The sequence below is a fragment of the Bos indicus x Bos taurus genome, chromosome 11, assembly GCF_003369695.1.
Source record: "Bos indicus x Bos taurus breed Angus x Brahman F1 hybrid chromosome 11, Bos_hybrid_MaternalHap_v2.0, whole genome shotgun sequence".
In the NCBI taxonomy this organism is placed as follows: Eukaryota; Metazoa; Chordata; class Mammalia; order Artiodactyla; family Bovidae; genus Bos; species Bos indicus x Bos taurus.
Window position 1 is genome coordinate 85,713,935 of NC_040086.1, and position 13,842 is coordinate 85,727,776.

Below are 13,842 nucleotides of genomic sequence, written 5' to 3' on the forward strand. Positions count from 1 at the left end.
TGTAAAATGGAGACTGTTTACCTACAGGATTCTTGTGGGATTAATGATGTGTACAGAATATTTGGGGTGGCTCTAATGCATGTTCCTTTCCCTTCCAAAGGGGAAAAATTGAGAACCCTCCACCTACGATACTATATTTTCTCTAAGGAGTTGCTTTAAGCATTGATAAAGTATAGAAGGGGAAAAATTGAGAACTCTCCACCTATGATACTATATTTTCTCTAAGGAGTTGCTTTAAGCATTGATAAAGTATATCTAAATAAAATATTTGTTGGACTAAAACACACAGTTTATACTACTTGGCAGATGATAACTGCATATGAGAAAAGATTTACTTGGACTTTTTAAAAAATGTTAACTATAATTTTTAAAACTATAGAATGAATGACTTGTTTTTTTATTTTTAGATGCCGTGTTTCTCTTCCTGTTGGTCCCAAGCAGTAGTTCTAAAAGGATTAGTCTATATTTTTAAAACTGCACGTTACCTAACTTAAAGCTAATCACATTAAAACAATTCTGTTTTAAGACTCAGAAGAGTTCAAAATAAGTTTATTTTACACAGGAAACATTTTCTAATAAACATCATTTACTTACTGCATATAATAGAATAATGCTACTCAATTATTAGGTGAATGTTTTTAAATGTTAGGTCTTATAAGCTTTTATAGGAAAATACAGTGGATAATCTTAACAGCATGTTTAGAGTATGATACCATAATGAGAATTAAATCCATGAGAGCTTGGCAGAACCCAGCAATACCCTTCGCTGCATATATTTTCAGTAGGCAAACTCTGGTTGAGGTTGGCTGTATTTTGTACCAAATTCCAGTAACAGTTAATTGTGCAGGTGGAATCCTTTTAAAAATGGCAGCACTGTGCTTGAATCTCGAAGTATATTGGGATTGCCTCTTCATAAGTAGAGATTGCTGGTATCTTTTGTTACGAAATGCTTAAAGGTACAGTATGAAGTTAGAGAACTACTTTGGTATATGCGTTCAAACCAGTTACATTTTTGCTTGCCTTGATATCTTTGCCAAGGAGGTATTTTATGATAATATGATACAATAAGGCCATCCTATTACATCTGTATTACAACATTCATCCCAGGAAGTGGACCCTGGTAAGTTATTAAAATTTCCAAAATCCCACTGCATTCATGTGCATTTGTGTTTTGGAGAGGATGTATTTCTTAAAATATTTTAAAAGTTGAGAAGTAGATGTAATTAGTTCCCAGAATAAGGGTCAAAGCTACCTCAGAATGGGCTTTCTGGAAGACTTCCATCCATCACCAGCTTTCTCAGAATTGCAGATGTCTTAAGTCCTACCTTAACCTAATAAAGTAGGCGCAGAGGATTTTTAAAAATCAGCATTTTTTAAAAAGTGTTTAATTGGGCTTTTTCAAGTCTAAAGTATCTTTGGCACGGTTGACTAAACTTATGATTTAGCAGTGAGCTTTTTTTTCCTTTGGTTCTGTTATTCAGAATCCACTTTGTGTATAGGAATAATCCATCATTCAGACTTTATATTGGTCTTCCGGTAGTGAAGTATTGTAGCAGTTACCCATATGTTTAAGGCCAGCATGATCACGAAACGTGTAAGAACTGAAATCAGTCAAAAAAGAAAAGTGTGTATTAAATACTGTTTTCACATAAAATCACCACCTTCTCTAAGTAGAAGCCTAAATAGGCTTAACGTTGCCTACCCACCACCCAAAAGGAAACAGAACTATGGATCATGTCAATGTTAGTGCAGCTGTGGCTCCAAATATTTCTGGGGGAGAAATGGTCTTATCATTACTACCTCTGGCCACTTGGCCTGACTTCATGAATAATTTCATCTTAAATGCTTAATTTGGAGGAATCTGACTGTGGTTGGTAAATGCTACAACTTTTTAAAAACCTGTTATCATTTTTTAAGTCTTAAGGGTGGTGGTATCTTAGAAAATTCCATGTTAATTAAGCAAAAAGTGGTACACTGCAATCAGTTAAGATAATTCTGAAAAATGTCAAGGTATGTTTTATATTAAAGTAACCATGACAATGTGGCTTTTTGTTAAAAAGGAAAAAATAATCTCAATGACTTGATGAACACTCCTGATAAATAAGGTTTATGAGACTTAATGTGTCTTTGGGGTTGTAAAACACTTTTAAGATAGATGAACTGTTTTTAAGAGATTATTCTCAGATATACTGGTCACTTTCATGAACAGCTGTCACCTTAGATATAAAACAAATCACAATTAGAAAATTCTTGACCTTTTAAAATCAATTTTTAATATGAAATTTGTTTTGTTATTCAATTATGGTTTGACTCTCCTTTGCAAGCAGAGAATTCACATCCTGTAGGGAAGCCTCAGGTTTCTCCCTTCCCCACTTGACTCAGGTATACACTCTGGCCAGACACTTTTCAACCCTTCTCTCAGAGCTAATGTAAAGTACTTGAGCCAAAGATAAAACCCTGGGATGGGACTAGCAAATGCATCCTGCTGCTTTGTGGCACTATGTCTCAGATAAAATGAACTTATTTAAAAGGTCTACACACCAAGGACACATTTCTAGTCTTCATAGAATAAATCTCCCTACCTGTTTTAATAATTTTTCCAAACATTTATATGCTTGAAAACTCAGCCTAAGGAATGAACGACATTCTCTTTAACCCAAGTTTGTTTTCTCCTCCATCATGGTAACCCTTTAAAAATAACAGAACAAGGAATGGAGTAAAATGATTGTGTCACTCCCGATCCTGCTGCCTGTGGGCAGTTCTCTGAGGCTCCCTGCCATTGCCTTCCCTCTCATTAGACTCAACCTGGGGCTCTCCCGCCAGCCCTGCTGGTGTTGCTCCATCCTCCTTGCTCACAACCTCCGTATGTGCTGCTCCTTGTTAACAGTCTCTTCGCTCCTCATCCCTCTCCCCTTCAAATTCATCTTCCCAGCTCCCTCCAACTATGTCAGGCTTCCTTGTTAGGTGCTCATCCTGTCCTCATTCGAAACACTTTACAATATTTTTCAAACATTGTGTGATGACCTCACTCGTCATTTCCACTGCTAGAGTGGAAGCTTTATGAAGATAGGAATCGACTATCTTGTGCATGTTCTATCTTGGATATGGCAAGAGGGTGCTTAGCACTATACATGGAGACTGATGAGGGCCTGCAGTATACTGCAGCTGGCTTCCAGTGGGGCTAAACTGGCTCCGTTAAACCCCAAGATAATTTACAAGTGAAGGAGGCAGATGGCGTAAAGTTCAAAGAGGACGTGGGCAGAAAAATATTGTGCTTACTTGTAAGATCATTGGTGGTCATTAAAGTTGTCATTATTCTTGCTGTAAAAGAAAGATTTCAGCAATAAATATCAACTTCTCAGACATTTCAGTACTTAGCAAATATCTTTCCATTTTAAATACAGGAATACACGCTAACTGTTCTTGAAAGATCTGAGTAGAAGAGAACCCTGGATGGAGAAGCTAGTAGTTTAAGATTTTAGAAGAAACATGAAAAAGTATAATTCAAATATCAACAATTAGTAAATCTAGTGAATGTAATAGCTCTGGATATTTTAAAAATGTTCCTACCTAGAGTATACATTCATTTTAGGTAGTTCCTGCAAGAATCCAAATGAACAGCGGAAATTCTAAAGTTGAGACCAAACACACTATGGCTCCAGGAAAACTCCACTGCTGCAAATTATGTTCATTCACAAAAGTCAATGTACGATTCTCATCTCTTCAATTTATTACATCATAAACATTCATATGTTTAAAACAAGTTAGTGGATTTAATATAATCAACTTGATGCTTTGCAAACATCAGGAGGACTGTTAATAATAGGTCATATTTTTGGAGAAAAGTGTCCTTTTACATTTTTTTAGCAACTGAAATACAGATCTTGCAAAAAATGGAGAGTGGTGTGCACGAAATCAGTCTTATAAATAAGGATACACTAGAGATTCAAGAGTTAACATGCAAAGGATTTAAGCTCAAGGGATTATGACCCTTGGACATCAAGTTAGCACACCCCTCTAGGCAGACACCCCCCACACACACACCAACAGGGGACACCCCATCAATTAGAGTTGTGTTCTTACCTGCACAAGTATAAGAAGCGAGGGTCCATGTCAGAGCGCTCACAGCTCCTGAGTCCCTGCTCTTCCACAGGTACTGGAGCTGTGCAAACTTACTGGCTGCACTGATGAAAGTGCATAAATTCTGTTTGAAGATAAAACAGGAGGAAGGACTCCCTTAGTTTCAAATGCAGAAGAGCACCAGATACTGAAAGCCCCTTTGAGGGGAGAAGGGGGGTTATGCTTTTCGGGATTCCCCAATCAGGGATTGAACCTGGACCACCAGAGTCCTAGCCACTGGACCACCAGAGTCCTAGCCACTGGACCACCAGGGAGTTCCCTGAAAGCACTTTTGAAATCAAGCTTTCATGTCAAGTAATAACCAACTTGCACAAGGACAAAAGCCAAGTTTCATGATAAAGAATGGAGGCAGCAGCAGCATTCTTAGGTCTAACCCACCAACCCCTTCAGGTGAGTAACCAATGTGCAGCAGCAGGTAGGATGTAACCGAGGGTAAAAATCTGCAACGGCCACAAAGGCTTATCTGTCCCCACCTCCAATAATAAGTTGATGTATAGATAGTACAGTAGAGAGTGGGGGCACCATACTGCTTTGCACTGAGATTTATAAACTCAAAGCAGCAAGCTGGGGCGCATCAGCTCTGAGTTTCCGGCTGTTCTGATGAGCCACGTGGTGAGACTCCAGCCCTGTGCTCCATGACCTCTGCTCCCCAATGAGGTTAAGAGTACAGCACCCTCTACCCTGAGCCAGGCCCAGGCTGCCATGGTAATGTCACAAGGCTGAGAGCCAAGTCCACTTTCCAACAAGATGCTGGAGGTAGAATGGGTCGAAATCCAGGAGTTCGGGTGTGGCCAGCAGTGACCACCAATTAGTTCTGCTCCTTTTCCCATGAGGTAGAAAAGTTCATGTCAACCACCATTTGATTTTTGGTCAAATGCTTCCTGACCTGCTATCAGAATCCTATTCTTACAGCAAGGAATTTCTGGCCCTTAACCAAGGAAGGAAAAAGAATACAGCACTTACCTTTTTCCAAGGAAGAAAAAAAAGTGTTTAGGGGGCAAAGTTAGAAAAATAATGAGTATGTCATCCATATATAATTACTAACCTGATAATATGGCACTAGTGGCAAAGAACCCACCTGCCAATGCAGGAAATGTAAGAGACGTGGGTTCCATCCCTGGGTTGGCAGGAGGAAATGGCAACCCACTCCGGTATTCTTGCTTAGAGAATCCCCATGGACAGAGGAGCCTGACGGGCTACAGTCCATTGGGTCACAAAGAGTCGGACACAACTGAAGTGACCTAGCACCCAACCTGAAACTCTTCACTTCATGCTCAGTTCTTCATTCGACTACTAACTCCACAATCTGGTTCTCGAGGGCTCCCCCCACCAAATGAAGTAAAAATATTGTGCCATACATTTAAGTGAGAATAATGTATTTTTAATATTTGGATAGCACTGGGCTTTCATCCCAGCATGCTTTGGTACAGCTGCAAAGCACAGGGGTGCTTTCGAGACAGCGGGTTGAACATTGGATCTATAAAACTGTTTGCAGGGCAGGTGTCACAAGGAAAAGAGGGAAGACAGACTGCTGTGAACACACGTTCTTCTCTGGGGCAGTTTACTCACCATGGCCAGATCTAGGATCCACTGCTGCAGAGTGAGGATGAACCAAGCAGACACACAGCTTACCACATGCTAAGGGACATAGCAACGGCTTGTTGGCTGGCAGCTCCACCACCCGCCCGTGGAAACAAACCAAGAACACAGAGGTTACACGTCTAAGCCAAGTGTGGACTGGGAACAACTCTGCTAGAACTTGTCAGTTTGGAAAAGACAAAAGTGGTCCAGGTGAACACTTGCTAAGGAGTTCAAAAGCACAGAAGCAGAATTCTGGGAGAAAATTACAAAGAACCCTGTGTTCTTGGACCCATCCTAGGGCTGGGAACGTTCCAGATGATCTCAACTGCCCGTTTTATTCTTGACCATGTAGACCTCTCCAACATAATGTCAACAGTTAACGCACCTTTGATGTAAGATGTAACACAGTATATTTTTATTATTTTAAAACATGAAATTGTGGGATCAGAAGCCTCCAGGGTCTAGCCATATCAGTCTGATTAAAAGCCAAAATAATCACAGCAGTCTAGAAAGTGAAAGTCGCTCCGTCATGTCTGACTCTTTGTGACCCCATGGACAGTCCATGGAATTCTCCAGGCCAGAATACTGGAGTGAGTAGCCTTTTCCTTCTCCAGCTGAGCCACCAGGGAAGCCCAAGAATACTGGAGTGGGTAGCCATTCCCTTCTCCAGTGGATCTTCCCGACCGAGGAATCAAACTGGGATCTCTTGCATTGCAGGCGGATTCTTTACCAACTGAACTATCAGGGAAGGATCCTCATTTGCTATCATCTCTTCCAGAATCATTCCATTCCAGACACAACAGTATTGCTATTCCTTGAATATTTTCAAGCATACTTTATCTGAGCCCTCATATACTTAACTGTTTATCCTCTTCTTAGGAAACTTTTTCACCTGATATCTTTATGGCTTGTTGGCTCACTTCCTTCAAGTGTTTACTCGTATATTACCTTTTCAATAAGTAGCTCCTTGTCCACCCCATGTAAAACTGAGTTACCTCCTGTCTATTACCTGTCAGTGCTTTATTTTTCTCTGTAACTCATACCATGCAACATTCAATATATTTAGCTTATTAAATATGGTTTTCTTTCCCACATAACTTTTGTGAGCACAAAAAGACTGTGCGTAGAACAAGACTGGCTCATAATGCATGTTCAAGGATCGACTAAAAAACTAGTTAAACACTTAGGATGCCTGATACAGGAGACGTCTTCTGCAAAATTGTTGTCACGTGAAACTGTTTATTGGTTTCCTCTTTCCTGCTAACTCCAGTGTAGAAATGACACAGTTGGGTAGAGCAATGCTAGGAGACAGGAGAAATGATACCTGAGTGCCATCAAGCTCAGTGATGCTGCTGCAGGAAGACAGCCCGGCTAGAGAAGCAGAAATAAACACAGAAGTTGGTGGCCAGGCCAGGGCGAGGACGGCCAGGAGCCTCTGCCGTGACCACAGGCAAGTCATTTTGCTTCTCTCAGCCTTGGTTTGCTTATCTGCAAAATGGGACTTAATATTCCTTTACCCCATTCATCTCCTCACTGCTTTGTGGCATACTGTAGGGACTCAAGAGGCTGCCAGGATTACAATTAATAACATTATTTAAATGAAGAGCTTTGAAACAATCTCTGTGCTCAGGTCAGTGGAACGAAATACAAGTCGATACCAGAAAAGGCAACCTGAATCTAGGAGGAGGAATTTTGTTTTTCAAACACTCTCTAATTTGAATTTTAAACTACTGTTGCCCAATTCTGTACCATTGCACCTCATTCCACTCATTCCAGACACACATTTTATAAAACTTAAGCAGCCGTAGCAGCAACTGAGATCCTAGAGATGACTTATTTGTAGAGTAGCCAGACAGCAAATTAAAATACAAGACATCCAGTTAAACTGGAATCTCAGATCAACAACAAGTGATTTTTTAGCATAAGCATGTCCTGCATAGTATATGGGACCTACTATTACTTATAAAAAAAATGCACTATTAACATGGCCACCCTGCTTACTTGCGCTCTGTAAGTCACAACTGGAAGAAGGAGGTTATAAACATATTGCTGATACCTAGAGTTGCCATCGGAGAAGGCAATGGCACCCCACTCCAGTACTTTTGCCTGGAAAATTCCATGGACGGAGGAGCCTGGTAGGCTGTAGTCCAAGGGGTCACTAGAGTCAGACATGACTGAGCAACTTCACTTTCACTTTTCACTTTCATGCATTGGAGAAGGAAATGGCAACCCACTCCAGTGTTCTTGCCTGGAGAATCCCAGGGATGGGGGAGCCTGGTGGGCAGCCATCTATGGGGTTGCACAGAGTCGGACATGACTGACGCGACTTAGCAGCAACAGCAGCAGAGTTGCCATCAGCACCCACATTTTCTAATCTACAGCTCACCATTTGCACAAAGCTGCTGCATTTTATTTAAAAAGTAAATCCCACCATGCTTTTCATCTTTAAAGTACTTTTTCTAAAGCTTTTTTTAATCAGCTAGGGCTGACCTTGAAGCATTGAGGGGCAGTAGAGTCATGCGCTCCCTCTTTTTTTTGCAGAGGAAAACTTAGTCTGGGGGCTTACAACTCGATCCAACAGCGGAGGGTCAGGACTCAGTCCGCACCCAGCTCCCTTCTGCAGACAGGCTTTTAGTACAACAGCCACATGACCCTGCCACCTGCTCAGCTCGCCTTGTACTCCTGGTATTGTCATTCTGGAAACAACCCTAAAAGGTAGGCATTTTGCTGCCTCTTCATAGACAGAACAGCTGCAGCCCGGAGGGCTGGGCTTTATGGTCAGGGCCCAAGGCCATCCAGGCTGCAGGCATGCTGGGGACTCCCACCACTCCACGCCCACCTCCTCACATGCTCTACGCAGACGAGGCTTGGCCATCCCACCCCCCTTTCCTCCACCCTGAAGCTCAGATCATGTCACTGATGTGGCAGTACTGACTGCCATTCAAAAAGGCTCTCAGCCTCTTAAGGAGAGTGAGGTTCAACAAGAGAAAAACGGGAGTTTTGACAAGCAGAATGAAGATGGAAGGCAGGCCCACGTGCACAGAAAATGCTGAGTGACATGAGAGGGGACAGGTCTGTGTGACAACCGGAGTCCGGGGAGACCTGAACCAGCTGTCAGGAGCCCAGACCCACCCACTAATAAGCAGTAAGAAGCCAAGCTGACCAGGTGTGTTAGTGGCATCGTGGTACAGACCAGACATGCCTGTCAAATGGGTACGTTTCGGGGGAAGGAAGAAATGTCTCCTCTTCCCTAAAGAAGACACGTGGATAACGTGGCTGTTAGCAGAGGTGTTCCTGCGGCCCAGCCTTGAGGTCCTAAGTCTACATTCCACCCGGTGGGTCAAGGCACTGTGGGGTACCCTGGTCTCAGAGGGGAGACCCCAGGCACAGACATCTCGGGCATCCCTGGGCTGAGGAGATACACTCGCCCACAAGGAATCTTACCTTGGAGATTGCTTTTTCTTAATTTAACCAAAAGAATAAATATCTGGTAAAGGATCCTGCTTTAATAGGGCTTCCATGGTAAAGAATACACCTGCCATGTGGGAGACCTGGGTTCCATCCCTGGGTTGGGAAGATCCCTTGGAGAAGGGCATGGCAACCCACTCTAGCATTCTTGCCTGAAGAATCCCATGGACAGAGGAGCCTGGCGGGCTCCAGTCCATGGGGTCGCAAAGAGTCAGACATGACTGAACGATGAAGCACAGCACAGCACAGAACCCAGCGTAATAACATCCTACTAGCAAAATGGGTGGATGTGAGAGTTGGACTATAAAGAAAGCTGAGCACTGAAGAATTGATGCTTTTGAACTGTGGTGTTGGAGAAGACTCTTGAGAATCCCTTGGACTGCAAGGAGATCCAACCAGTCCATTCTGAAGGAGATCAGTCCTGAATATTCATCGGAAGGACTGATGCTGAAGCTCCAATCCTTTGGCCACCTGATGCGAAGAGCTGACTCATTTGAAAAGACCCTGATGCTGGGAAAGATTGAGGGCAGGAGGAGAAGGGGACAACAGAGGATGAGCTGGTTGGATGGCATCACTGACTAAACAGACATGAGTTTGAGCAAACTCTGGGAGTTGGTGATGGACAGGGAGGCCTGGTGTGCTACAGTCCATAGAGTTGCAAAGAGTCGGACACCACTGAGCTACTTAACCATCTGAGCTACGAGGGAAGCCCTTGTTCTGTACCTCCTGCTGAACTGATTAGCAAAACTAAACACACCCTGCCACCCCACCCAGTCCCAGCTCCAGTCCCAGCTCCCGATTCTCAGATGCTGAAAGGATACATGATGATGTACGGCACTGCCCGTCTCACATCCCCATTGAAATGGAAGACACACAGCAGGAGGATGAGATCTGGAAAGGAAAGGCTTTGAGTGGGGGCGGGGAGGTGCTGAGGGCCGAGGCTAGGCAGGGGGAGAGGGGCGGGGGTGGGGGCGGGGGCGGCGGTGTCGGTTACCTTGTGCGATGAGGATGGGGAACTCCAGGTATGTCAGCAGCGGGTACTCATAGTAACACTGGTACCGGAGGAAGACCAGGAACCTGGGGAGACGGAGGACACTCCTGAGGTCAGACTCACCCGACCCCCACAGCAGGCAGGCCTGGCCCCCACCCAGGAGCCTAGGTTTGTGCGCAGAACCCGAGAACTGGAGCTGGGCATCAGCAAATGGTAAGGAGGGAGGTACAGAACAAGGGCTTCCCTCGTAGCTCAGATGGTAAAGCATCTGCCTGCAGTGCAGGAGATCCGGGTTCGATTCCTGGGTCAGGAAGATCCCCTGGAGGAGGAAATGGCAACCTACTCCAGTATCCTCGCCTGGAGAATCCCATGGACAGAGGAACCTGGCAGGCTACACAGTCCATAGGGTGGCGAAAGTTGGACACAACTGAGCAACTAAACCACAAACCACCACAGAACAAGGAGGATGAAATATCAACCCAATCATCTCCTCGACTTCTGGAGCTGGGCACCGGGGACTGCCAAGCTGCTTCGGATGGTCAGTTAGAAACAGATCTGACCAGGAAGAGGAAGAGACTGGGCTTCTGGACCCAGGCCTGCCTGTCTCTAAGGCTGGGCACTTCAGAGGCCCCAGGCAGCTGCCTCAGAAGGATGCACTCAAGAAGCTCAGGAGGCCAGGAAGGACCTCTGAGGGGGGCTGAGAGCCATCCTGGGTGGGCGTCCCGGGCACTGGGCATATGAGGGCCCAGCAGCGGGCTGGGGAGCCTGTGTTTTGAAAAGGAGGAACATCCTGCGATGATTCCAGTGGCCTCCAGAGTACTGTGGGGGGTTAGGGGGGTAGGGGGCAAGACAGGGGGACTCTTCAGTTCCTTTAAGAAAATTCTAGCCCTGGAGAGGCTGCAGCGTGGAGGGGTGGGGGATAAAGACCCCAGTGTCCCTCCTCTCAGAAGAGGTCTGAGCTTCCTGCCTTCCCAGCTCACACCCTGGCCAGTCCAGCCCCTTTGGAATCTAAATGCCTCTGTCGTCATCCCGTCATCCCCTCGGGTGTGTCTCCCGCCCCCCCAGGCCCCGTGCCCCCCTCAGGGTGAGCCAGAGCCTCCACAGACCACGTGGACTTAATGGTTCACATCTCCTAAGCCAGGAAGGGGTGTGACCACAGCCCCATGCCCTCACCTGGGGCCACCCTGTGACACCGGCCAGCACTTAGCCCTCTGGCTACCTGCTGAGCCACCTTCCTGAGTCCACCTGGACTCATCCCTCCAGCATCACCTGCTGAGGGTGGAGCCCCAAGGGGAGAGCAGACTCTGAGACTTGGGTACTGGGCTCACAATCCCCAGCAGTTACTAACCTCTGGGGCCTCAGCTTCCCTACCTGTAAAATGGGGACAAGAGCACAACTACCTCATTCCCTGTATCTGCAGATGCTTTAAACCTAAGACCATGTCTTTAGCATCTTTCTCTGGCCTCACTGCCTCCAATCCAGCTGCCGAGCTTCTGTTTACAAGGGTCCCTGCCTGGAGGGCCTCCTTCTCCAGGTGGCTACCTTTTCTGGTCCCTGAGAGGATGCCCAGAGTTTCCCCTGCCCTGGAGCAGACCAGGGCATTCCCTGTCCTGAATGATGAACTTCTCAGTTCGGTTCAGTTGCTCAGTCCTGTCCGACTCTTCGCGACCCCATGGACTGCAGCACTCCAGGCCTCCCTGTCCATCACCAACTCCAGAGCCTACTCAAACTCAACGTCCATCACTTTGGTGATGCCATCCAACCATCTCATCCTCTGTCATCCCCTTCTCCTCCCGCCTTCAATCAAAGGGCATGGCAATCCACTCCAGTATTCTTGCCTAGAGAATTCCACCGACAGAGGAGCCTGGAGGGCTATAGTCCATGAGCTCACAAAGAGTCAGGCACGACTGAACTCAGCAATTATCTATTCTCCCCCAGAGAAATGGGGAGCACTGAGGCAGGGAGCACTTCCCCAGAGGGCCCCCCAAACCGATGGAGGTCACACACCCTAGGGTTGGCCCCTCTGATGGGGGTGTCCCTGGAGGGACCCCACAGGTCCCAGGGTGGCCCCTCACGCCTTGTGCTCTGGAGGTCTCCCCTTTCTCCCACCCTCTCCCCTACCTTCCTTTTGGCGGGAGAAACTGGGTCCCACCAAGCGGGCTGCCCCGACCCAGAAGTGCTTGCCCAGGACCCACCCTCAAAGCTGCCCAGTGGTAATGAGTCCGCAGGCTGGCTCGGGGCAGGTGGGGGGTCTGGGCCTCACGGGGAGAGGAGCTAGACTGCTGGGTTCGGGTCTTTCCCACCAAGTTTACAACTCTGCTTTTCGCTGTTCAGGTCTTTATGACTATTACTTTGCTTATTCAGAATATTACTACTTTTTCTGTAAACTGAGGTATAACTGATATACATTATATTAGTTTCAGGTGTACAGCATAATTCACTATTTGTATATATTGTGAAACGATCACTGCAACAAGTCTGGCTATCATCCATCACGTTCAGATCTTTAAACACTGAGTCAGGGCACCCACTCCTGACTTTTAAGGATAAACCAGCTCTTGCAACAGTCTTCAAGTGCCGACTGGAGCGCCAGCTGAAGTCCAACTCCAACTGAAATTCCCCTCTACCTCCAAAAAGCTCTACCTTCTCTGACACCTGGGCACCCCCTCCCCCCGAAGGGTGTAACTTTTAAAAGCCAGAGGGTCCAACCCCTCATTTTATAAGTGAGGAAACCAAGACCTGAGATAGGGGAGGGTGGGTTTAGAGAAAATGCACACGCGAGTCTCGAGGGGCCAGTGGCCTTGCTCAAAGCGGGATGACTGGTTTTGCCATTAACAGGTGGAGTGACGATTTCTCTGAGTGTCGGTTTCCTTATCTATGTAATGGGCGTGCGCCCACTTTCGTTCCGGCGCAAGGCTGGGGGAGCAGCAAGTATGGAGAGGAAGTGAGCAGTCCGGGCAGGCGCTACTCCCCGCGGCCGGGGCTTTTGGGCTCGGTTCCCCGCGCATCTGCTTTAGCAGAGCCGGGGAGCTCCCGGGCTTACTCACCCCGCCAGCTCCAGCAGCAGGCTCGGGAGGCTGATGCCCCGCGAGCTGCGCGCCCCCAGCACAGCCGAGATCTGCGGCAGCTTCAGCGCCGCGCACACGACCAGCGTGCTCCAGTTGCACAACCACAGCAGCGTCTCCATGGCACCCGCTGGGCTGGGACTCGGGGGTTCCGCCGGTCGGGCCGCCTGGCGAGGGGAGCCGCTCAGCTCTCGGCCGCCGGGTCCACCGGTCCTTCCGCCTTTCCTGGCCCCCACCCTCGGGGCCGCCCCGTCGAGGTCCGCCCCTCCGCCTCCCCGCCCCCGATCTCCGCCCTCGGCCCCGCCCAGGGGCTTCCTCTCCCTCAGTTCATTCCGGCCCCGGCTGGTCCCGCCTCCTCCCCCGGTTCGCCCCCACCCTGGATCCGCTCCGCCGGAGGTGGGGAGGGGGGCTCGCCTCCTGGGTCCTTACTGTCGGGGTGCACTCCTCCGCCCTGCCCCTGGTCCGCGCCATGCATCGCCCCGCCGGCCGCTCCCCTGGTCCTGTCCCTCCGCCCCCGGGCCCGCTTCGTGTCCTTTGCGTGCTGTTCCCGCTGCTGATTCACTTTCCCGCGATGTGAAAAACAGACTCGAGCAGTTC

The 13,842-nt window shown here is 47.3% G+C and overlaps 1 protein-coding gene across 1 annotated transcript; it reads right to left on the bottom strand.

Moving 5' to 3' along the window:
- Positions 1-532: 532 nt before the first annotated feature.
- Positions 533-13,480, bottom strand: PQLC3 (PQ loop repeat containing 3). Its single transcript, XM_027556072.1, has 7 exons — positions 13,228-13,480; positions 10,184-10,266; positions 10,011-10,080; positions 5,710-5,767; positions 4,084-4,204; positions 3,280-3,321; positions 533-1,601 (listed from the first exon to the last, which is right to left on the bottom strand). Exons 1-7 carry the CDS (start codon positions 13,365-13,367, stop codon positions 1,510-1,512), a joined length of 606 nt encoding a protein of 201 aa, XP_027411873.1. The 5' UTR covers positions 13,368-13,480; the 3' UTR covers positions 533-1,509.
- Positions 13,481-13,842: the final 362 nt, after the last annotated feature.

What these genes read in the sequence shown, in the direction of transcription:
- PQLC3 (XM_027556072.1), bottom strand. Translation starts at nt 13,367, where the DNA reads ATGGAGACGCTGCTGTGGTTGTGCAACTGGAGCACGCTGGTCGTGTGC. An exon ending in CCCCATCCTCATCGCACAAG is followed by an intron (nt 10,081 to 10,183) that starts GTAACCGACACC and finishes TTTCCTTTCCAG; the next exon opens with ATCTCATCCTCCTGCTGTGT. An exon ending in GACCACCAATGATCTTACAA is followed by an intron (nt 1,602 to 3,279) that starts GTAAGCACAATA and finishes GACTGATTTCAG; the next exon opens with TTCTTACACGTTTCGTGATC.